The sequence below is a fragment of the Thermomyces dupontii genome, assembly GCF_041956625.1.
Source record: "Thermomyces dupontii strain NRRL 2155 unplaced genomic scaffold VTN31scaffold_3, whole genome shotgun sequence".
Classification (NCBI taxonomy): Eukaryota; Fungi; Ascomycota; class Eurotiomycetes; order Eurotiales; family Trichocomaceae; genus Thermomyces; species Thermomyces dupontii.
The window spans coordinates 280,489-301,068 of record NW_027192309.1 but is presented as its reverse complement, the minus strand read 5'-3'; the positions used below and the strand labels follow the sequence as shown (position 1 = coordinate 301,068).

Genomic DNA, 20,580 nt, shown 5'->3' with positions numbered 1-20,580 from the left:
GAGCCTCCCAGCCCGGTCTGAGGTCCAAACCTGCCCATGCGAGGCTCGGTTCGAATCTCCTCAGCTTCATTCTGACCTTAGATACGGCCCACCCTGACTTTGCGCGGGAATCCCGGGCACTCTGGATCTCCAATTTTGGAGCAGTTCAAATTGATCGTCAGACCGTTTCACTTCTATCTCTTGCCCCTCCTTCCCATCTCCTGCCCTCCTCCACAGACGAGTATTTATCCCCTTTCCTCCCTTCAGCCGTCGACTTTCTCCTATCAACTCAGTGATCTCGCAGCTCCCTTCATAGCATTGCGCTCCTGCCGCCACAACTACGGAGTACTTATTTTCAAAATCGTCCATTTCCTCAAATTTCGCAAAATGGCGTCTCAGAATTCCTGCCCTTTCCACGGCTCTATCATGCTCGAATCCCAGATGCAAATCCTGACCCAGGAAAGACAGGAACTGGCAGCATCGGGAATCGTTCAGTATGATTTTCCGTGCCCGGAGTGCCTCAGGAAAGTGAGTTGGACTACCACATATCCTATCGGAATGAAGATGGCTTCCAGTTTCTCGCCGGAGCAGTGGCCCACACCAACGCATAAAGTTGGTGGTGACCTACAACGCGGATGGGGATCCAACTCTGACCCTCATCGCAAGAATGCTCCGCCCCCAGCCGGGAAATCCCCAAGAGGATGACATGACTACTTTGACCGTTGCCCCCCAATGTTCAATCCATTCATCACAATCGCCGGCACCGTGGTGGCCATACCACACCAATTCGACGAGTGCCGGATTTTCACGATCGGCGTCCGCGCATATCATCCATTACCATCGGGCCAGAAATTTGTCGAGTTTGAACTCCATTGCGCTCTATCCGGCAAATAAGCGCTGGGTGAACACCCCAATCCCTCGAGTAGAGCGTGGGGCCTTCGTCGAAGGCCACTTGATCGGCCTTCACGGCTACAATGGGCGTCGATCGCCCATTATAAACGTTTCGGAGTTCGCCTTCCTGAACGGCGGGACTTCGGACGCACCAGCAACGCCAGCATCCTCAATTCCCCCGTCGACTCCAGCGTGGGTTCAGCTCTGTCAACGGGGAACAGTGGATTGTCACCTATTTCCTATCGAGCCTGCACCTGTCAACCGGTTCCCACGTGGCGAGGTCGCGCGCACTCATGGTCGTCACCCAAACAACAAGTCCGACGGAAGAACGTAGAAGGACAGGCTACTGTCGCAAACGCTGACGAGGCAACTTCATTACCATGTCTACGGATTAAAGCCTGCCTACGCGGAAAAAGGAATCTCCCAGACGCCACACCAAACATCCACCGTCCATACCCCATCGATGATGACGTTAACTTCCTATACGTTCCGGACTGCGTTTCAAACTCGGCTTCCATATCCTGGCAAGTCCGCCGCAACCAGCAGAACACAACAATGAGCCGGGAGTAGCCGTTCTCGATGGTGGTGAGGGATTTCCCTCAATTCACGTTATCGTCGAGAGGAATCGTTACACCGCGGATCGAGCGAACCCAGTGGTCCACACGGCCCATGATGCGATCGCCAAATGGCCCATGCATCATCTAGGCGACCAACTTGAGCACAGCGTGGGGCTAGTTGCAGCCGTCCCTGAAGCCGGTGCAATGAGTCTGTGGCAACCCACAGGTGTAGCATATGACGCGCCGTACGGCGTAGGAAAGATGTTTGCGGACGTCCTTGACCCACTCGAAAGTCTTCGGACCGTCCGGATGGCGGCAGTACTGTAGATCAAGTCATGGTCCGTTGTCTGTTGGCCGGTGTAGGTGCACAGGTAGCAGCGCTCATGCGACCGTGTCACCTCGTCGCGGGCTAGGTCCATATCAACGGCCGCCAGCATTTGTTGGAGTAGGTCCTGCTGCACCGCCACCTCGTAAGGAGTTGGTGCCATGGCGAGCGCCGCCGGCGTGGGATCCATCTCCGGCTCCTCCGTCTCGTTTGTCGGTGTTCTGCACGAGCGGTGGTGCCTCTAGGCCCGCAGGCGAAACCACAGAAGCCGCGGATCCCTCGTCACTCTCTACGAGAGGCGGGTCCGCCCGTGGGTTTGCTAGTGGTCCTGCGACGGCACGGACTCGGGAGTGTCGGTGGACAGCGAGCTAAGCGGCTCCGTGCCTCCCGAGCCCTCCCTTCACAGCTCGACGTTCGCAGAGATCGCACTGCACTTCGTCATCGAGTCAATCGCGGCATTGTTTGCGGCAATATCCATCCACTTCGCCGTCCAGGTACTGCTCGAGCACTGCACGGCGGCAGCCAGCCGGCTGCTGCTCCGCCCGCACATAGTTCCGCACCTGAGCAAATTGCTCCTTCTTGACATCCTCGAGCCACGGATCCGAGCCGTCCCAGCCGACAGGATGAACGAGAACCGCCTCGGTGGCGCTCGTCCCTGCCGGCTCGACCGCTCTCCTGCGCGTAATGAAGCAAGGATCGCGGATGGCCCAGGTGAACGACGAGTCGGATGTCCGGAATGTCGACGCCTATCCCGAGAGCCCACGATGAGTCGGGTGTGACCGCGAACATAACGATCCAAGATCCCATCGCGATGGTCTGGATCCAGTCAATGGCCGATTTCAGCGGAGGGTTCGGACCTTCACGATCTGAGGTACTCTGATCTCGCTTGGGAGCATTTCTCCAACCACAGGGAATTGGCCCGGCGTTTGACCATGATCCCTTCGAGCCCGACACTGGTGCTGGTAACCAACGCCGTGTCCTCCGACTGTCATCGTGATAACCTTGAAGCAGAGACCTGTACCTGCCCTGATTTTCAGGTTCTAAGAATCCCGTGCAGACATGTTTATGCTGCGTTGACGTATGGCCAAACTCCCGCCGAACGCTGGATTGCAGGACACTACTACTGGCCGTTCAACTATGAACAAATCTACAGTGAACTCTATCCGATACGATTGAAGAACCTCACACCGGGCCAACGGACGCAGTTTCCGTCTGCAGAAGCGGTGTACCAAGGCGTGCGTCAAGGACCTGGACAACCCTCTACTCGAAGTCGAACTTCGGAGAAAACGGATCACCGTGGGAAACGACGCGTTAGCACCTGAAAACTCTGAAAGAGTCGAAAGAGGCGCGACGTCGGGCGACACCGTCGCTCATCGTGCTAGGAATCTCAAATCTAGGTACTGGCTAAGTATAGACCGTATACTCCGCAGAGCACAGAACGCCAAGGATGATGAAGAAAGAGAGTTGGAGGGAGGAACGAAACCTTTAAGTGCCTATGGTGGGTCATGTGACTACCGAGCCCTTACCCCACCCACCTACTTAGCCTGAGGCAGAGACCTCCGCAGGCTCCACCCTCCAAAACCGTGCCCTTATGCTGGAAGTACATACATAGGTACCTATCTACCTAGGTAGGTACCCAAAGGAGGGTCCGGACTCCGGACTCTGGACAAGCCCCAGTGTCTCACAAACATAATTGCAAATACTGTACGTAGTGTACCAGAACTCAACGAGTCTAGGGTGTAGAGAGTAGGTAGTAATACTCCGTACTCGTATGTAGGTACTAGTTAAGTAGTCAAAAGGATTGACAACTTGAAAACAACCACAACCTACGGCCCCCTGTCCAGGCTGTCCTACAGTTGACAGTCAACGAGAACTACCTACATATAATACCACTAGGTACAAGACAGAGTGCAATAAAATTAGGCCTACCTGGCGCCAGTGCATACAATGTCAATCGACCGTGATTGGGCTCTTGTGACATGCGATTCTGGACATCATGCATTGTTATTGGCAAATAGCCGCAATCCCGGAGACGCTTGAAAGGAACAACCCGGATCTAGCATTGTGATTTGCACAAGGCCCAAACCAAGTGCACTGTAAGTGAACGTTCGGAGCAGAGCAAACAGTAGACAACGTTGCTGTGCAATGGACAATTTGCAGCTTGTGAGCTAACTAATAACACGTGTGCTGTTTCACTGGCCTCAGATAACAATGAAGTCTCTCATGACTTGCACAAGAGTCAAGACTTGTGTCATCAACACTGCGAGGAAATCCCACACAAGCGAATATTCCGAAACTCAGAGAGAAATGCGCATATCAGCACTGCTTCATGAAGATTGCTCCTTGGTTGTTTCCTCATTTGGGATATCGTCGTCCGCATGACGTGCTTCGAGTCAGTTGCATGCGGTGCCGCAGACATGACAGTTCTGGCCCTGAATCACCCAGGTTTCGATTCCCTGCGCTTCGCAAGTAGGACAACGAACACCAGGCATCTGTCAGACGGGTTAATCTTGCTTGTCCTACCAAGAGCCCGCCACGTTCTCTTACCGGAACGCTACTGAGGCGTGGATGTAAATGAAACGCTCCGTCGGAGACCGTCCGTCCCTGGGAAACAGGGGGAGTCATCAAGGGAGGAATCTCAGACAACAACTTGAATGGATAGATCGTGAATGGATTATCCCTCTTTTTGTCCATTGCGTTGTGCTGACTTCTGCAGGAACTCTCAAGGGATTCGATACTGTGATAGAGGTTGGAGCTAATTGAACACACGGCAGGTGCCCTCCTATTTATGTGCCACCCCCCTCCCCTCGCCAGAATACATGTAGATCGGATTCAGTTCATTGTCAATGGACTTCTTGATCCACCGTGCTGGTGTTCTTTCTGTCGAAATCAGTCAACTCACCATGGTCCCCAGTTCTCACTCGGTCGTCGCCCGTGGTTTGACTTTCACGAGATGCATGTCGAGATATGGACTTATCAGCGGGGGTTCCCAGAATTCTGCAAAAGGAGGGGATGGCATGCTGTGGAAGATGTTCTTATGACACCCTGATGCCTTGAAGCCCGACGTAATTGCATACAAACCTGCATTCATCCAATCATGACTGGTTTTTCTTCGGCGTGAAAGAGGTTGTATACAGCTCACTGGAGATCCTGCACCGGCTGTTTGCGGGGAAATGGGGAGATGCTGCGCTACAGAGGTTCATCGCTACCGCAATTTCTTTGTGTCATCTAGGACAGATCAGAACGTTGGACGACAGGAGAATCCAAATGTATGATTTATTTTGGCGGCTGGCCCGGTATCCGCCAAGCAATAGCTGTGCTGTGTCCATCCGCGCTTATGCTAATGGCCCATGCTGTGTGGATCCAAGGTCATGGTGGATCATGGCCATTCCCAACCTGCTGGTTGGGGGGGGGGGACTGTACACGAGAGAAGCAGATGTCTCTTTCGTATTGCTTCTTGAGATCTGTTTTTGTTCGTCCTGAAGATCTTCAATGGCATCTTTGTCACTGCGAGCTCATTGGGTGGACGTTCAAAAATCATGTCAATGGTAGGGGCAGTTCGACGACTAGTAGTTCATGCAAGATATTTTCACCTACGAAGGCCGAGATCCAATGTCATACAGAACCTAGGAGGTACTTCGCAGTCGACTACGAAATTTCCGGCTTCCAATTAGTGGGACCGGGCAGACGACAGGGGAGACAGCTCACTTTCGAGCTAACAAATTGAGAGATTCGCCTAGCAGATTTGCGCCATATCATGATAGCTTCCTCTTGCTCTCACCATCGTCGTCCTCCACTTTATCGAACTGGCGTCCCGGGTTGACCACATGTCGAATAGCTAGGACGTGGGGAGCATCGATATGCGTGCAGTAGTGCACTTTTTCGTGGCACAAACACCTCTTCAGACTAGCAATTGCAGGCTTAGCTATATAAACTTTATCAGATGACTCTGCAAGTCCAGGTTTCCTGGCTGTATTTAACCATACCAAGTGGAGACTTGCAGATATATCGATGTCACCATTCTTCGCAATCCATCCAGAAGACTTTGATGCGATTGAGGTTTGGGTCAATCTTTGTCGCAGCCTGCTTCATGGATGAGTAGTGGCCAATCCTCCAATAAGGATGAGATCAATAATAGAATCTGCTCATGTTACCCTGCCTGGAGCATGAAATGGATTGTATGGGCAAGTGGCCTTGTGAGAAGACGTACCTACTACCGTGCCCAAGAGATCCATAAAACGGCCCCAGGTTAACCGGTTAGCTCATAGAAGAAACAACTGACACTCGGTCCTGGAAAACCCACGTTTTGCTGAAAGGTGCTCTATAGAGCTCGATCGTACTCCGTGCCCAGTCAGGTATAGAGAGCAGACCGGCTCGAGACTCTTGAAATGTGAAAATTCTCCATTGAACTCTCCCCTTGTCCGGCATGTGCTGAAATGCGCTGGAGAGCGATGGCTTGCAGACAAGAGTGTAATGGTCCTGTCCAATAATCTTCTTTGCAGCCCAAAGCAACCGCTGCATGATCATTGCTTCTCCAGACTGATCGCATGATATACGAGGGCTCTGTCAGAGTGATTCTTGTCTGTGCTGTCGGCGGAAGTTCTCAATAACCCATGCTCGGTCAACCAATCGCAGCCCGCGGCCCCGGTTACGATCGAGATTGGAGATCTACGAGGAGGCATGTCCTTTGACAAACGAACTATGTGAGAAGAGAGAGACAAAGGTGAGCCGATGGGGACAATGTAGAGTGGAAGGACCAAGGATAGTGCTGCAGGTGAGAGTATAGTTGTCATTCTACTTGGAACCAAACCACATGTCGCCTGCAAATGGAACCATCAACACAGCTGACGTCATCGCAGGTGTTCACCACATCCGATCTGAACCCCGAGAGATCTCACCCTGCAACTCTTCAAGAAATCCGTTTCGTGACTTTCACCAACAATACACCGTTCGACGATCGGCCACGAACATCTTTCAGATGCAGCATCCGATACCCTTCTTTGAGCCGATCCAGCCGGATGCATGCCCACGCCGCGGATGGATCTCGACCAAACTCATCGCTCTTGATTTTGAGTCTGCGGATGAACAGATCAGTGTCACGTTGCGAGACCAAACAACACAAGAATGTAGCTGGATCCAAACCGCGCACAGCGGCATGGATAGCTGCCGGGCTAGATTCCACGACACCGTCGCGGAGTTGCACGGATAGGTGGGTATTTGCCAGGTTCGGCGGTCTGCAAGTCTGTCTCAAGAAGTGTGATGATGGTACTAACCTGAGGAACGAAAGCTCTTGAAGAACATTATTTGCAGTTGCAAACTCCAACTTTTCTGCTTCGAAGTCCGGATCTACACCTTCGCGCGATTTGGTCCGTGCCTTGCACTTGCCTGTTTTCCTGTAATCTGCAGCAATTCCGGTTTCTGGATCGACCTGACACAAATGCAACCGGCATGTGATGTACGGACGGAAATCATCCGCGTTCACCGAGGAACTACTATCCAAGGGGAGGGGAATCTGCTGCCCGGCAAAAACCTCGATAGCTAAATCGAGGGAACTGACAACGTCTTTACGGGGATTGTTTCCTCCACTTCGATAGATCTCAGGCTTGAGAACCCAGCCAGGTCCGTTGCCGAACATGCCATCATTGAGCATCATCCCTTTGTCGCTCTGCTGCCAGTTTAGGGCCACCATTTGCGCACCTTGCTGCCAGGCGAATAAAGGATCGTAATTCGAAGACGTCACTCGCATCCCTGACGGGTAGACGCGCATCAGGAAATGCCTGTTGTGCTCCAGGAGAGCCTCGCGATCCGATTCGTGGGATGATTCAATGGCGTCTTCAGACAAAGAAAACACATGCGTCGGGATCGAAGCCTCTGCCACCAGAGCACAATTCAGTTGGTGCTCCACCACGCAGCATTCCAAAGGCAGTACTACATACCTTCCTGAGAAAAATTTCTAAAGCTGAAGCCTTTCATATAGATTGCAAGGCGGCTCAAAGCGTGCAGGATCTTACTCGGTTTCCCTGGCTCATCCTTGCCCTGCGACTCATTCTTGACCTCCTCGGCGACAGTCATCTCCTCCAACTTGGACTGCAGTTCTTTAGTTGGGCTTTGCTCCGCTTCCGAGGGCGGAGGCGCCCATTTAGCCTTGATCAAGATCTTGCGCTTCAAATCACCCAGTCGTGGCAAGGAATCGTCCGCGCATTTCTCGATATCTAGTAAAAAGTCCTTCCATGCTTCCTGCATGATGTCTACCATGATCTGTTGCTGTTCGAGGCTACAATGAACCTCCAAACTCACGATCACCGGCAGATCACTGGCAACAAATGCACTGTCGCGGATGGCATAACACACATCTCGGAAACTAACCTCTCTGGTCATCGTAAAGCCATGCAGTACCCGAGGTTCGACAGGTGCCGTCGTAGTTTCCTTCACGGTCGCCGTGACGTCAGGCCCGTTTTTGGACTTCTTCCTGGACGTCGACCGTCTGACTAGGTGCCCGAAATTCTTCGAAAGCGTCTTGATACGGGAAGGACTCTTCTTGCTATCGTCGCTGCTACTGCTGCTGGTGCTGCTGGTGTCGTCGTCTTCGTCCTCGTCATCAGAAGCGGGAACTCCATCCCAAACATCGATCTCCAAACATCTGCACCCGCGGCGGAGGACCTTTGGCGCGCTCGACGTCAGCAGGTACTCAAGACCTCAGATGATGAATTTCCCGCTCACTTCAGTATACGCCTCCGCACTGGCATCGCTGGACAGTTGGTTTCCGGTCAAATAGGTGTTGTGACTGGACGAGACATAATAGTGCGAAATCGGAGCAGAAAGGTCAGGTGTCCCTGGGTCGCGATCTGCCTTCGCTGACGGGGAGTTCATATAAGCGAGGAAGTCGTCCAGAGACGCCAATGGATCCGCTGATTTCTTCGCCTCGGCCGTTGCATCGTGCGCATCGAGATCCAGCACGGGCCTGGGCTGGGTGTGCGATAATTGATCATAGATTCGCTTCAGGTGATCCAACACTGGGCCTGAGAATGGCGCTTTGTTGACATTCTCCGCTGCCTTGGTCGTATCAGCAGCCATGTTCGTGACGAGGATTCCGCAAAGAGTGCGTCGATTCAGTGAGGCCACGGGGTGGACGATCTAATCAGTCGTTCTTCAATTGAACTGATGGTTATACACAGGTTTGTTCTAGGTAATAGGTTGTGCGACAGCGAGAGCCTTAGGTAGGATTTCTTGTCGGTCAGGCGGCTTCGTATCCCTCCTTGGTCTTGACCCCGCGGGGAGCTTCCCGTTAATTTCGCTTCTTGATACGCCCAAGCTACAACGCCATGTCCATGTGAGGCACTCTTGAAACGGCTGCGGGGTGCAAAATTTTACGAGAAATAGACTGAGAGATTGACTTTATAAGTCCACAAGCTGTTAACGAAAAAAGAAAAAAAAAAAACATGTCACCGGTAACTACCAACAGCAAAGTAATGTACAGTTCACATTTCTTCCTCTCCGGCCGATAAGTGATGTTATTTCCCTCACATTCCGCGCAAGAAGTTGGATTCCCGAATGCCCTTCCGCCGAGCCTCTCTCGCGCTCCTGATAATCTGGGTCCGCTCCTCAATGCTGTGGGCCGTCTCCTGGAGAGCATCAGACGACTCCTCTCCAGAACGGTTGTACGGCGCCGGCGTGATATCAGTGGCTTGCTGATGAAGGGGCACCTTGGGAGGTTCTTTCTGAGCTTGCGCAGCCAACTTCTTCTCGAGACGCTTGCGTTGCTTCTTGTTGAGCTCTGCGGAGTACAGCAGTCAGCAAAGGATCATAGACGTAAGGTCCATAACACGCAAAAGAAAAAAAAAAAAAAAGCACGTACTGCTCATATCCACACCCCCTGTATCAGTAGTCTTTTTCTTTGGATCGTCCAGCAGTGTCCACAACCAGTCCGGATACTCATGATCCTCCTTGGCAAACAGATCGGGCTTGTTTTTGAAGTAATTGAGGCCTTCCAACTTCGTGCCCACCGGACAGCTGCTCACTATCCGCGGAGCAGCGGCGGCGGCGGGATTTGATGGCTGTGCAGGCTGCGCGGTGGCATCTGGCTTGGCAGACTCTTCCGGACTGCTAGCGGGCGCGGGCTCCGGCGAGGGGACGGTCACTGAGCTGCCTCCTGGTTGGCGGGGGGTTGGCGGAGGAGCCGTTACGGAGATATCACTGTAGAAGCGAGGTTGGGTTCTGACCAACGGCGAACATATCGACGGTGCCGACGAGCGGACAGCCTGCTGATGGAGTGGAAGTCGCAAAAGGAGATGCGTTCGACAACGCTGGCAAATCATTGTGATTGGCTCGAGGATGGAACCCGATAGAGTGTGAATAAAGAGAGGAGCAGCTCATAAATAAGTCATGAATTGATCGACAGGCGGCGCTGAAATCACCAAACCGTATCGTCGACAAGTTCTCCAAAGGATTGAACTTGCAGGCAAAGTTGAACATTGAGTCACGTGATCTGCAAAGAGAGTTACGTAATCAATAACAGTAAGTTACGGGGGTAGGTACTCCCTACTCGCGTAACATGAAGACGAGCTTGGAAAGTCCGCAGCTTTCTAGCTCGTACGGAGTACAACTGCACCTTTTCTGCCGTGAAAGCGGATAGACAATAGAGAATCACGGAATACGGAGTACATTTACGGAGCAGTACTTTTTGCAATTGTTTTTTGTCGTCCTTGAGAAGAATCACGGAGTTTCATGAACCCCCAGCCCAGATGACGCGCGGACTGCTCCGGCATGGGTAACCGTAGCGTGAACGAGGCTAGGGCTGCAACCCTAGACGCACCATGTATTTAAGTCGCCTGGCTGAGCGACCACTGGTTTCTTCTTTTCTTCTCCTCTTCGGCGGTTCCTTCGTGGATCGAGCGGGCCTCTCAGATCTTAACTCATGGGGGGAATCGTCGGCAGTAGCTGTGAATCCTTGACCTCGATGTAGTCCTGTTGGGCACGTTTGAGAACGCCGCCAACGTGCGATGACCGCACTCGAGTGCCGTCTCCGCCTTGACTTTGGGCTTTTCCTAGGGAAGCTTTGACCTGCAACGGCCACATCGGTGACCAGAGCGAACTGGCCCTCCTCGCTGGAGGCTTTGACGACTGGACTCTACCTCAATAATAGAGGTTAGAAGACTGAACGGTGCCTCGTTGGAGGCATGATGATGACTGATTGGCGCCTCGCTGGAGGCCCGACGACCGGACATTGCCTGGATAAAAGGCAAACGACTGAACAGTGCCTCACCTGACTGGAGGCCGATGACCCGACCATCCTGCCTCTGCGGAGGCTCGACTACTGGATGGTCCCTCGTTCTGAAGGCTCGACGACCTGACACCTCCTGTGCGGAGGCTTGACGACTGAACGATGCCTCGCTGGAGGTATGACGACCGAACATTGCCTCGGGAAAGGCAAACGACTGAACGGTGCCTCATGGGAGGCTCAACGACTGGACCGCACTTCGCGGCGGCAACTCCGTGCCGTCGGACCACGACCGATGGTCTACCCCGGCACATTGACAACCAACACTACTCGTTCTATCCAGGTGAGTGGTAAGCTCGAACGTCTACGGACGGCGGGCAATGACAACTCACAGGGGTTTTTTTTTTCTCCCCTGTACAAAACCATAATCAAAATACTATTATTGATAATCCCCTGTGCTTGCCTCTAGCAGTATCTTCTGTACTTATGCTTAGTATCCATGCTTCCCTCTATGCCCATGCCCCGACAACAATAATGAAGAACGAAAAAGACAAAAGAATAATTAATCAGCGAGAACCTGCCGGAGCATCGCTCCAAATGCATCCTGCAGCTTGTAGACTTCCTTGACTTCCGGCTTAACCGGCTCGCCAGCCGTACGACGGAGATGATCCTGTTTCCTAGCCCGCCGCCGACGCTCTGCTGCGATAGGATCGTCATCATCCTCGGAATCCTCGTCGCTGTCATCCACCTCCTCATCAGCAATGGTCAAGTCTTCCAAATCGCCCTCATCGAGGCCGAAGTCGCTGCTGCGGAACGTGGCGCTGTTGGGAACGCTGCCGGAACCTTCCGCGGCCATCTTCTGCCGCGTCTTATTGTGGTGCCATTTCTTGCGTTCCTCTTGCCACTTGATCAGGGCGTCGATCTCCGCAAGAGCGACATCCTTGTCGATCTGCTTGGCATCAACTGCGCCTTGGAATAGGGCGTTCATGTCGAGGGCAAGCCCGCTGCGGGGGCCGTTGCGCAGGAACTCCAAGATGTCTTCGATCCAGGCCATGAGGGAGCCGAAGAGGCCATTGTCGTGAACATGGACCTCGTGCACAAACTTATAGAAGTTGTCTTCGTGCCGAGCGCACAGATCTATGAACGCCTGTACAGTCTGGTTCGGATCGGCGGACACGTCTTGTCGTTGTGCTTTCTCGATGACAGAGATGGCATCATCGGCAAACTTGGCAAAGTCCGTGATGCTGTTGTAGATGTTGGCAGACTTGTACACGCGCACCAGAGGTTCATAGAAAATGGTGAAGAGGTCCCTGAATAGACGAAGGGTGACAGGCTGGAGAAAGTCAGCTGCAAACCATATCTGGAAACTCGCTATCAATCGTACCTCTTCAATCATGCTGAGCATCATGGCCTTGTCACGTTGACGAGTATACAGCTTGAGCAGCTGTTTGAGGTGCGAAAACCACTCCGCACCTTGTTCCATTTCAAGATCAACCTGGTGGATTTGAGTGTGCGATCTTTCTAAGGAATGGAATCTGACTTACATTGTCCACTGCGTTGTTCCATGCAACCCACCCGTTGAATATCTTTTCAATCTGTTCGGGGCTCATCTCTGGCTCCAGGTGCTCTGATCGAATGATAGCAACGACGATATCTGTATCCTCCGCTACAGCCTCTTGACGGATGCTGGCTTTGATAGACTCGTCTGCGTCAACGAACGCCTTGAGTTTGTTCGTAATCGCAGTGTCATCTATCTTGGCAACCAGCGAATCGATAGGCTTCTGGAAAGATCTGATTCCCTCATTCAGTGTCATCGAGAATATGCGCTGGAGGAGTGACCGCGACCCGAATGGCTGAGCGAGGAACAGGTCGAGCACGCCTGACATTACTGCTGTCGGATTGGCAATGCGAATGACATTTTTCAACAACGTGTAAGGGATAAGAGAGTGTATCCTCTTAGCTTGCGCGAAAAGCTCCGGCGAGTTGTCCTCCGCTAAGAACAAGTGATATATTGTTGCGGCAACTCTGGAACCTGTTAGAATGCACCGAGGAAATACCGGATGGTGCTTACTCAATGCGCAGCCACTCTGCGAATTTTTGATACTGGGGGCTCAAATCTTGAATCGTCTCCTTTTCCCTGATCTCGGCAAAGAGCTTCGTCAAGCCATCTGCCCCGTTGTCGATCAGCAGACATCCACTACTCAGGAAAGGGATAAACACTCACTGCTTTCCACAATATCCCGGCGAAAATTTTCCATATACACATCCAACTCGGCAGCTCGCTGGCGCGCTATTTCGTAGAACCGTTGCTGTTCCTCGATCCGTGCAGCATCAGCATCCCTCCGCCGTTGAATGTCGACTAAATCTTCCTCGGTGAGCACGATGGGCTGACTTGTTAGAAACTCTTTCATCGCTTTCGAGTCAGCAATGCGCTTGTTCTGGAGCAAAGTGCGCAGGAAAGCACGTAGCGAGACCCTTTGCTCCTCACGATACAGGACAACAACCTCGCCGTGATCACTCGACAAACGAGGTGATTTTGGAGATTTTGGTGATTTCGAAAGTGCAGAAGACCTCGAGATGGACCGGCGAGCCGAACCGACACCTAGATTGGTGGCTAACCGTCCACGGGATTCGTCGTCGGCCTGTGGTCCATTCTCGTGAGTAGAGACCGACGACACCGACGATGTCTCGTCATCTCCAGAACCGCCAAAAAACGTCGACGTAGTAGAGCGCTTGTTCTTGCGCGGTAGTGGCGGCAAGAACTTCCCCGGTAATTCTGTTCGTAGCCGCTTATGCAGCTTGACAAAATCCCCGTATCGCCTCGCCACATAGATATGCGGCTTACCCTCCTGATGAACACGAAGAATAAATTCCTAGGGATATTAGCAATTCGTCAACGTGTTTCGTACTGATAGCTTACAGGATGCTGGTGATATCGAACAGTCCGCTTAACCGATGTTGTTCGAACCGCGGCGACATTGACATCCCACCCGTTGATGTAATTGCCATCAGGAATGTTCACTAGGAGACCTTGTTCGTTCGCCCCACGATCCACGACCTCGATCTCTTCAAACCGTATTCGTTCTTCGTATCCGGAAGCAGTCGGAACGCCAGATACCATCATCAATTCCACAACTTTCTCGCATTTTTTGGCCAATTTCCTCCGCTTTGTTTCCTCGAGGCGATCTTCGGAGGATGATATGTGCTTATTCGCAAAGGATTCGAGGAACTGGGGGGCTTGTGTGAGACCTCGTCCAAGCACTGCTAGTGTGTCTCAACATACAACTTGCAGGCGGTCCTGCCAAAACTCCTTTTCGCGGGCTTGGTCAAGAAACGGAAAATTGCGAACATGATTGACGAATATAAAACGCAAGATTGGCAGGTCCGAATCTACCGGGGAGACTTCGCCATAGTCGGACTTGAACGGGGCACCAAAACGACGGAGCGCAGTAGGATGGGCGAGCTCTGCGATTTCCTTGCGGACTTGGGCACTGATTAACTCACGTTTGAGATCTATGAACACGGTTTTTAGCTCATTTCACTCGATCAAGGCACTTGGGGGTGCGATTACAGTGCTCTTGCTTCCCCGTTAGGATCTGGTTTGCTGCTGGGATCGAATTGTTCTGCTTCGTTTTTGATTGCGCAATACCCTGCTGCGCGGACATTCTTGACGAGGGGAGGGTGCCGGTGAACGTGGCGATGTCCACCACGGACCCTGGATATTACAATTGATCGGAGCAGAGAAATGGAAGTACTGTACTCGTATGTAGTTGTATGGCAAGGATAATAGTCGGTCCCGAAGCAAATCGATTGGTGATGTCGGTCGAACTTATCCGTACTAAGAAACGGCAAACACACAACACACGAAAGATCGTAGAATCCGCTGATGCCTACAGTACATCTATCGGACTGAATATGGAGGAAAACAAGGAGCGAGGTTCATAACATGTTGAAGATTCCCAAAAAAAGGTGTTGTGGCTCTGCACGTGATTTGGACCTGTCAAACAGTCAAAGTTGGGCGCTCCGCAATCTGCAAATGCAATTAAATTTTTCGTCAGTCAGGTCAAATTACAGTACATACATAGCCCGTACCGTACGGGATGCTCTGTGAGCGGATGAAGTTATGATTCCTTAAACAAAGCGACATATAGGTTCCAACATCCTTTCTCACTCAGCTTCGTATACATTGGATAACAAATTATCAGCGACGATACGTGACATCAATGCGAGCGATGTAGTCTGAGGTGTGAAGATCCTCCTTTGATCCTGGGAAGTACTCCATCGGGCATACGGGCGGATGACGACTCAGAATTACACAAGATAGTGCAAATTGAAGTTTTTGCTGATGGTGGGGTCTGGAACTGGAAGAACCAGGCTGGCCAAGGGAGGCCCTGCTGCGATGTCGTCATCGAGCCCCACGCTTCACCCGATCCGGTTAGATAACTCAGCGAATCATCGACGATCATCCCAAATGGGAGGCGATCGATAAGCGCTTAACCTTTTACGGAATGTGTGGAGTCGGTTGTCGACTTCCTGCGGCAGAGCGCTGCCAAATACCAAGGTCGATGGACTTGGCCAGCCAATGGATTTTTGGAGATTTTCAGAACAATGAGCCAATCAAAATGCCAGTTCTGGTGTTTTCAACTTTAGAACGTGCCAAGTCAACTTTCTTCAACATGCGTGTGCTTCTTACGCGTCACTTGGCTACGTACAAGCAGACAACTTCCGAAATCTAAGTTGATGCTGGAATTCAGGGGTCGAGACTCGGAATTCGAGGGCTGGAGAGTGACTTTGTTCGTCTTATTTGGCTAGTTGACCTGGTTCAGCTGGTCAATGGCACTGCCAAGTGAGTGCCCTCGTATTGCTGACTCGGTGACTCCTTGAGTTCTCAGTGTTCGCGTCCGACGTGCCCGATGGATTCGGGGGTGAAGAGGGTGACTACCGAGGTTGAGATTGCCGATTTCTATCGCAATGTTGGGATGCCAGAGTATAGGCTTCAGCATACCGTGTGAGTAAGCTCGGGTGCTAGATGAGAACTTCCTCTGGTTGTCAATTTTTCTTCTCACGACTTGCATTAAGTACATACTAAGCCTCCAAGTAGATGGTACCCAGTGCAAATGAACATGGAACAGTGGCCGTATATAAAGGGTGAATAGTTATCACAGCTTGGCCCTCATATTAACATGGACTGCCTTGATGTTCGAATATGCCGCCAGCCCAGCTTCCCCAAGCTCCCTCCCGATACCACTCGCTTTCACACCTCCGAAAGGAATTCTCCAGTCCGAGTCGTTGCTCGAGTTGATCCAGACCATTCCGGCCTCAATCTGTCTCGCAACTCGATGTGCACGGGTCAAATCTTTTGTGAATACTGCACTCCCAAGACCATACGTCGTCTCATTGGCCATGCGAATAGCCTCTTCCTCGGTCGAGAATCGGGCAATTACAACAAACGGGCCGAAGACTTCTTCTTGGTAGATGCGCATGTTGCTGTTGACGTTCGTAAAAACGGCGGGTTCGATGAAATATCCCTTCCAATCCTTTTTCGTGGAAGTCGGTGAACCCATCTCAAGCTTCGCTCCCTCCGCCAGTCCAATGTCGATGTAAGATCGAACCCGCTCGTACTGGGCTTTCGTGACCTGGGGGCCCTGAAACGTCTCCTCGGAAAAAGGATCACCGATGCGAGAAATGCGACGGACCTGGGCTTTGAAAGCCTCAAGGAAGCGGCCATATATACTATCCTCGACGAGAATGCGTGATTTTGCAGTGCAGATCTGCCCTTGGTTTGACATAATTCCAATGTGCGCCCACTCCGCCGCATTCTCGAGATCGGCGTCACTGAACACAATAAGTGGACTCTTTCCTCCCGTTTCCAGGGTGATATTCTTCAGATTGACAGCAGCCATTTTCATAATTTCTCTCGCCGTGGCGGTACTGCCAGTGAAGGCAATTTTGTCTACATCCGTGTGTGCGGCGAGTGCAGCACCGGCGACGCGGCCCTCACCGTTGACGATATTGACCACACCCTGTGGGAAACCGGCTTCCTTGATGAGTTTAGCAAAGTAAAGGATGGAAAGCGGCGTCTGCTCAGCTGGCTTCAGGACAACGGTGTTGCCACATGCAAGAGCCGGGCCGAGTTTCCATGCTGCCATAGCGAGAGGGTAATTCCATCTTTATATCCGATCATCAGCTAACTAAAAAAAAAAAGAAAAAAAAAAAAAAAACAAAAAAGAAAAAGGACTCGGGATGATTACGGGATAATCTGCCCGCAGACGCCCACCGGTTCCCTCAACGTATAAGCGAACTTTTCCGGTGTAGTCTCGATAACCTGGCCAAACACTTTGTCCGCGAAACCAGCGTAGTAGCGAAGAGTTTCGGCCACTTCAACCAAATCCTCGCCTCGTGCCACTGTATACGGCTTTCCATTGTCCCAGGTTTCGATCGTAGCCAGGATCTCGCGGTGCTTATCGACCAACTCGCTCAGTTTGAGCATGAGTTTCCCACGATCCGTAGCTGAGAGCTGCCCCCATGACGGGTCAAAGCCTACTACCCTATCGCCAATTGGACAACGATAATAGATGCAGAAACCCTAAGGTAAGGTAGTTAGCCACAGTTGGTATGCCCATGCGATGATATCAGCCATGCTGTCAATGCTGATAAGCTCCTACCTGCAAGCGACATTGACCTCACTGGCCTGAGTGAGGAGCTCCGTTGATATAAAGACTGCTGTAACCTCCTTATTTCAATTAGAATCTGACCATTTCCCTGGATGCAAATTTATGTACCGAAACTGGCAACGATGACGGGCCTTGAGGTGCGGCTCACAGCTCCCAATAGCCGGACATATATTCAGCCCACAGGACTGTTCATCAATAATGAATGGGTCAAATCATCCGAGGGATTGACAATTACATCTATAAATCCAACGTATGTTATCTTAGATAACAGGTCGTTTGCGAGCTCACGCTGCATTCTAGTGACGAGACGGAAATTGTCACTGTCGAGGCCGCTTCACCTGCTGATATCGACCGCGCAGTTCAGGCGGCTCGAAAGGCGTTCAACTCCCGTAACTCGGTAGTCAGCACGGAATGCGGGGATTACGGAGGCTCCTACGTCACCCTCAGAGAACCGAGATCGATGAATCAACCTGAATTCAACGCAATTTGTAGCAGAAAGCCAAGATTCGCGGGATGAACTCAGATTTCGTGCTTCTTCAAGTGTTATTCTCCACAAACTTCTCAGGCTACCGATCATACAAGACTCACGGCAGACCTAGTAGGTATGGATAAACGCCCGGGTTTCTGGAATCGGCATGTCCAAGCGCAAGTACCCTAAGCTTTGAAATGCTCTCTGAATGGATTGATTGATTTTCTAGACAAGAAACTGATGATAGCTTGTGAATGAAGGCCGTACTGGTCGAATTGGTACGAGGCCTAAAATCTATACAAACTGGTAGACTACCTACCCGATAGTCAGTGGCATAATTGCATAATAGTACTCGAGTAAGGTAGGTACCTAAGGTAGGTAGTTATTCATTGTCTAATACCTAGTCGCCATGCTGTTGGGGTGTATGATGGTATGAACACGACAGGATAACGAGCACCTGTGGATAATTTCAGGGCATAAGAACTAGATAATCGCAAGTATCCATCACATGCGACCATAGGGTGTGGAAAACAGGGCTTCCCGTCCGCTCAGCCGTACTTAAACCACACGCCGGCTGGTTAGTAGTTGGGTGGGTGACCACCAGTGAATCCCAGCTGTTGCATGTTTCTATTTCGTTTTTTTTCCTTCTAACATCTTTTCACATCTTCAAAAGATTTTTCTCTGGGACAACAGAGTTGACACCTAGCCCAAACAATCATCAGCACTGCTGATGCACTCAGCTACATATTCAGGGATGAAGGAATTTGTCCGTGCACGATGATGGTCTTGGGAATGGATGTACTCGTAATCACGCTTTGCGCCTATAACTATACGGAGTATATACCCGGAATCCAGAACAATGGAGACGGCTCTGTTGAAAAATGCGGATTTGCGTCTATGGTCTTTTCTATGAGACACTTTCCTCGAGAGATTTCCTCACGTTTTCCGCCGCTGCCGATTCTTCTTTTTCCGCTGTCTCGACCTGATTCCGTTCACGTTCGATCATTTTGACTCGCTTCACCAACTCCGTGACATGTCCATCCGAGGAGCCCAAACCAAGTCCTTCGAGCGCTTTCTCCAGGAGATACAAGTACTCAGTGTTACGCCCACTCTGGCCCTCACTGACACTGATAACTCCTGCCACCGCCTGGGGATCACGCTCCGCCGGATCACGCAGGAACTGTGGGTTTGTAGGCAGGCCGATGTAAACCATGCATGTGATGGGCTTTGCTGCAGGTATCGGCGGATGGCTCTCGGTTGTTTGAGAGTTGATTGAGGTTGGATGCCCATTCGGTCCATTCGTAGACGACGGATACACGGGATGAAATGGCGTAAAATGTACAGTATACCCATCGATCTCCCTCTCGTCCAGATAATCATGTACCTCCTGTGCATGGGAGGCAGGGATATGATATGCGGCCCCCCAAACGGTGGATGTTGTGGAGGACTCGAAATATTTTTGCTTTTTTTTCGTTAGGCTGTGAGATAACAACAAGTTCTGGATACTCACCGGGTCATCCAGTGTTTCCCAGAACGAACGTTCTATGACGGTTACTACGCGACCCGGATGTTCCGGAGTGCCCCGGTGATCCGTACTGCATGCTGCTGTGAGCTTCTGAAACACCAAAAAATGGGCAGCGAAGTAATACCTGGCCTTCCAGCACGAGGACGTCAGTTAATGATCCACTAAAGTACCCAAATTACATACCTGCCAGAACCTCCTCACATAACCGGTGATGAACCCAGGAATTCGCTTATCTTCGACAAGCCATGTCAGTTGTCGTTGAGGATGGGAACTCGAGTCTCTTACCGTAATGTGGTGGTGGCTTCCAGATCAAGCTCCTTCGTCAAGTTAGCTTGATGTACTGTCACTGGCAAGGGTTGGTCAAATAGATCCATGTTTAGTTGAACTTACCCGTACCCAAACACCCACAAGTCTCCATCAGGAAAGAAATCCCGCCATGTGCGGTTCTGTGCTTGTGGCAGATCTGGCATGTTGTGCTTACTCCAGATGCAGCAAGAAGTACTATTGTCTGAAAAAAATCTCTGTTCTGCTCCCTAGATTTGCTCAGGAGTCAGTTTTATAGAGCCATCCCTTGGTTGCCGGAACGTCAGGTTGCATGAAAATCGCGTCTTCGAAAAAGTGCAGTATGACACTGCCATATAGTCTATTGCATCACAAACAGTGGTGGTGTGGTCACTGTGGTTGGATTGAGGTACCGATGGATCCTTGCAGATGGGAAAATACTTTGTCATCAATTGGTATCACTTTTGATGAATGGCGTTGCAATAGGCTATTACAGCGTTCTATTGAGGACCAGAAGTCACATCGGCTTAGCATTCTATCCTTAGCCAAGTGAAGTGGATGATGCCTCGACTTACTGGTAGTACCAATTGTGTCCTTGCAAGCTGCACGGTAGGACGAGTATGAGACTAATTATAACGGCCGGCCAGCAATCGAATCAATC

At 51.3% G+C, this 20,580-nt stretch overlaps 8 protein-coding genes across 8 annotated transcripts; 1 reads left to right on the top strand and 7 right to left on the bottom strand.

Annotated features, from left to right (window-relative positions):
* Positions 1–66: 66 nt before the first annotated feature.
* Positions 67–588, bottom strand: VTN31DRAFT_3548 (uncharacterized protein; the record flags this gene model as incomplete). The annotated part of the gene is made up of 1 exon (XM_069403839.1): positions 67–588. One exon carries the CDS (start codon positions 586–588, stop codon positions 67–69), a length of 522 nt encoding a protein of 173 aa, XP_069260873.1.
* A 58-nt stretch (positions 589–646) lies between these two features.
* Positions 647–1,204, top strand: VTN31DRAFT_3547 (uncharacterized protein; the record flags this gene model as incomplete). The annotated part of the gene is made up of 1 exon (XM_069403838.1): positions 647–1,204. One exon carries the CDS (start codon positions 647–649, stop codon positions 1,202–1,204), a length of 558 nt encoding a protein of 185 aa, XP_069260872.1.
* Positions 1,205–4,145: 2,941 nt separating this feature from the next.
* Positions 4,146–4,446, bottom strand: VTN31DRAFT_3546 (uncharacterized protein; the record flags this gene model as incomplete). Its single annotated transcript, XM_069403837.1, has 2 exons — positions 4,146–4,244; positions 4,300–4,446. 2 exons carry the CDS (start codon positions 4,444–4,446, stop codon positions 4,146–4,148), a joined length of 246 nt encoding a protein of 81 aa, XP_069260871.1.
* Positions 4,447–6,661: 2,215 nt separating this feature from the next.
* On the bottom strand, positions 6,662–8,826 carry VTN31DRAFT_3545 (uncharacterized protein; the record flags this gene model as incomplete). Its single annotated transcript, XM_069403836.1, has 4 exons — positions 6,662–6,827; positions 7,026–7,623; positions 7,689–8,412; positions 8,473–8,826. The coding sequence occupies 4 exons, from the start codon at positions 8,824–8,826 to the stop codon at positions 6,662–6,664; spliced, it is 1,842 nt and encodes a 613-aa protein (XP_069260870.1).
* A 446-nt stretch (positions 8,827–9,272) lies between these two features.
* VTN31DRAFT_3544 (mitochondrial 54S ribosomal protein mL54) lies at positions 9,273–10,067 on the bottom strand (the record flags this gene model as incomplete). Its single annotated transcript, XM_069403835.1, has 2 exons — positions 9,273–9,526; positions 9,608–10,067. The coding sequence occupies 2 exons, from the start codon at positions 10,065–10,067 to the stop codon at positions 9,273–9,275; spliced, it is 714 nt and encodes a 237-aa protein (XP_069260869.1).
* Positions 10,068–11,531: 1,464 nt separating this feature from the next.
* VTN31DRAFT_3543 (uncharacterized protein) lies at positions 11,532–14,634 on the bottom strand (the record flags this gene model as incomplete). Its single annotated transcript, XM_069403834.1, has 8 exons — positions 11,532–12,302; positions 12,354–12,464; positions 12,514–12,994; positions 13,041–13,137; positions 13,194–13,842; positions 13,890–14,198; positions 14,253–14,482; positions 14,541–14,634. The coding sequence occupies 8 exons, from the start codon at positions 14,632–14,634 to the stop codon at positions 11,532–11,534; spliced, it is 2,742 nt and encodes a 913-aa protein (XP_069260868.1).
* A 1,494-nt stretch (positions 14,635–16,128) lies between these two features.
* Positions 16,129–17,459, bottom strand: VTN31DRAFT_3542 (uncharacterized protein; the record flags this gene model as incomplete). Its single annotated transcript, XM_069403833.1, has 2 exons — positions 16,129–17,137; positions 17,221–17,459. 2 exons carry the CDS (start codon positions 17,457–17,459, stop codon positions 16,129–16,131), a joined length of 1,248 nt encoding a protein of 415 aa, XP_069260867.1.
* Positions 17,460–19,019: 1,560 nt separating this feature from the next.
* On the bottom strand, positions 19,020–20,107 carry VTN31DRAFT_3541 (uncharacterized protein; the record flags this gene model as incomplete). Its single annotated transcript, XM_069403832.1, has 5 exons — positions 19,020–19,574; positions 19,623–19,766; positions 19,821–19,870; positions 19,923–19,954; positions 20,028–20,107. The coding sequence occupies 5 exons, from the start codon at positions 20,105–20,107 to the stop codon at positions 19,020–19,022; spliced, it is 861 nt and encodes a 286-aa protein (XP_069260866.1).
* Positions 20,108–20,580: the final 473 nt, after the last annotated feature.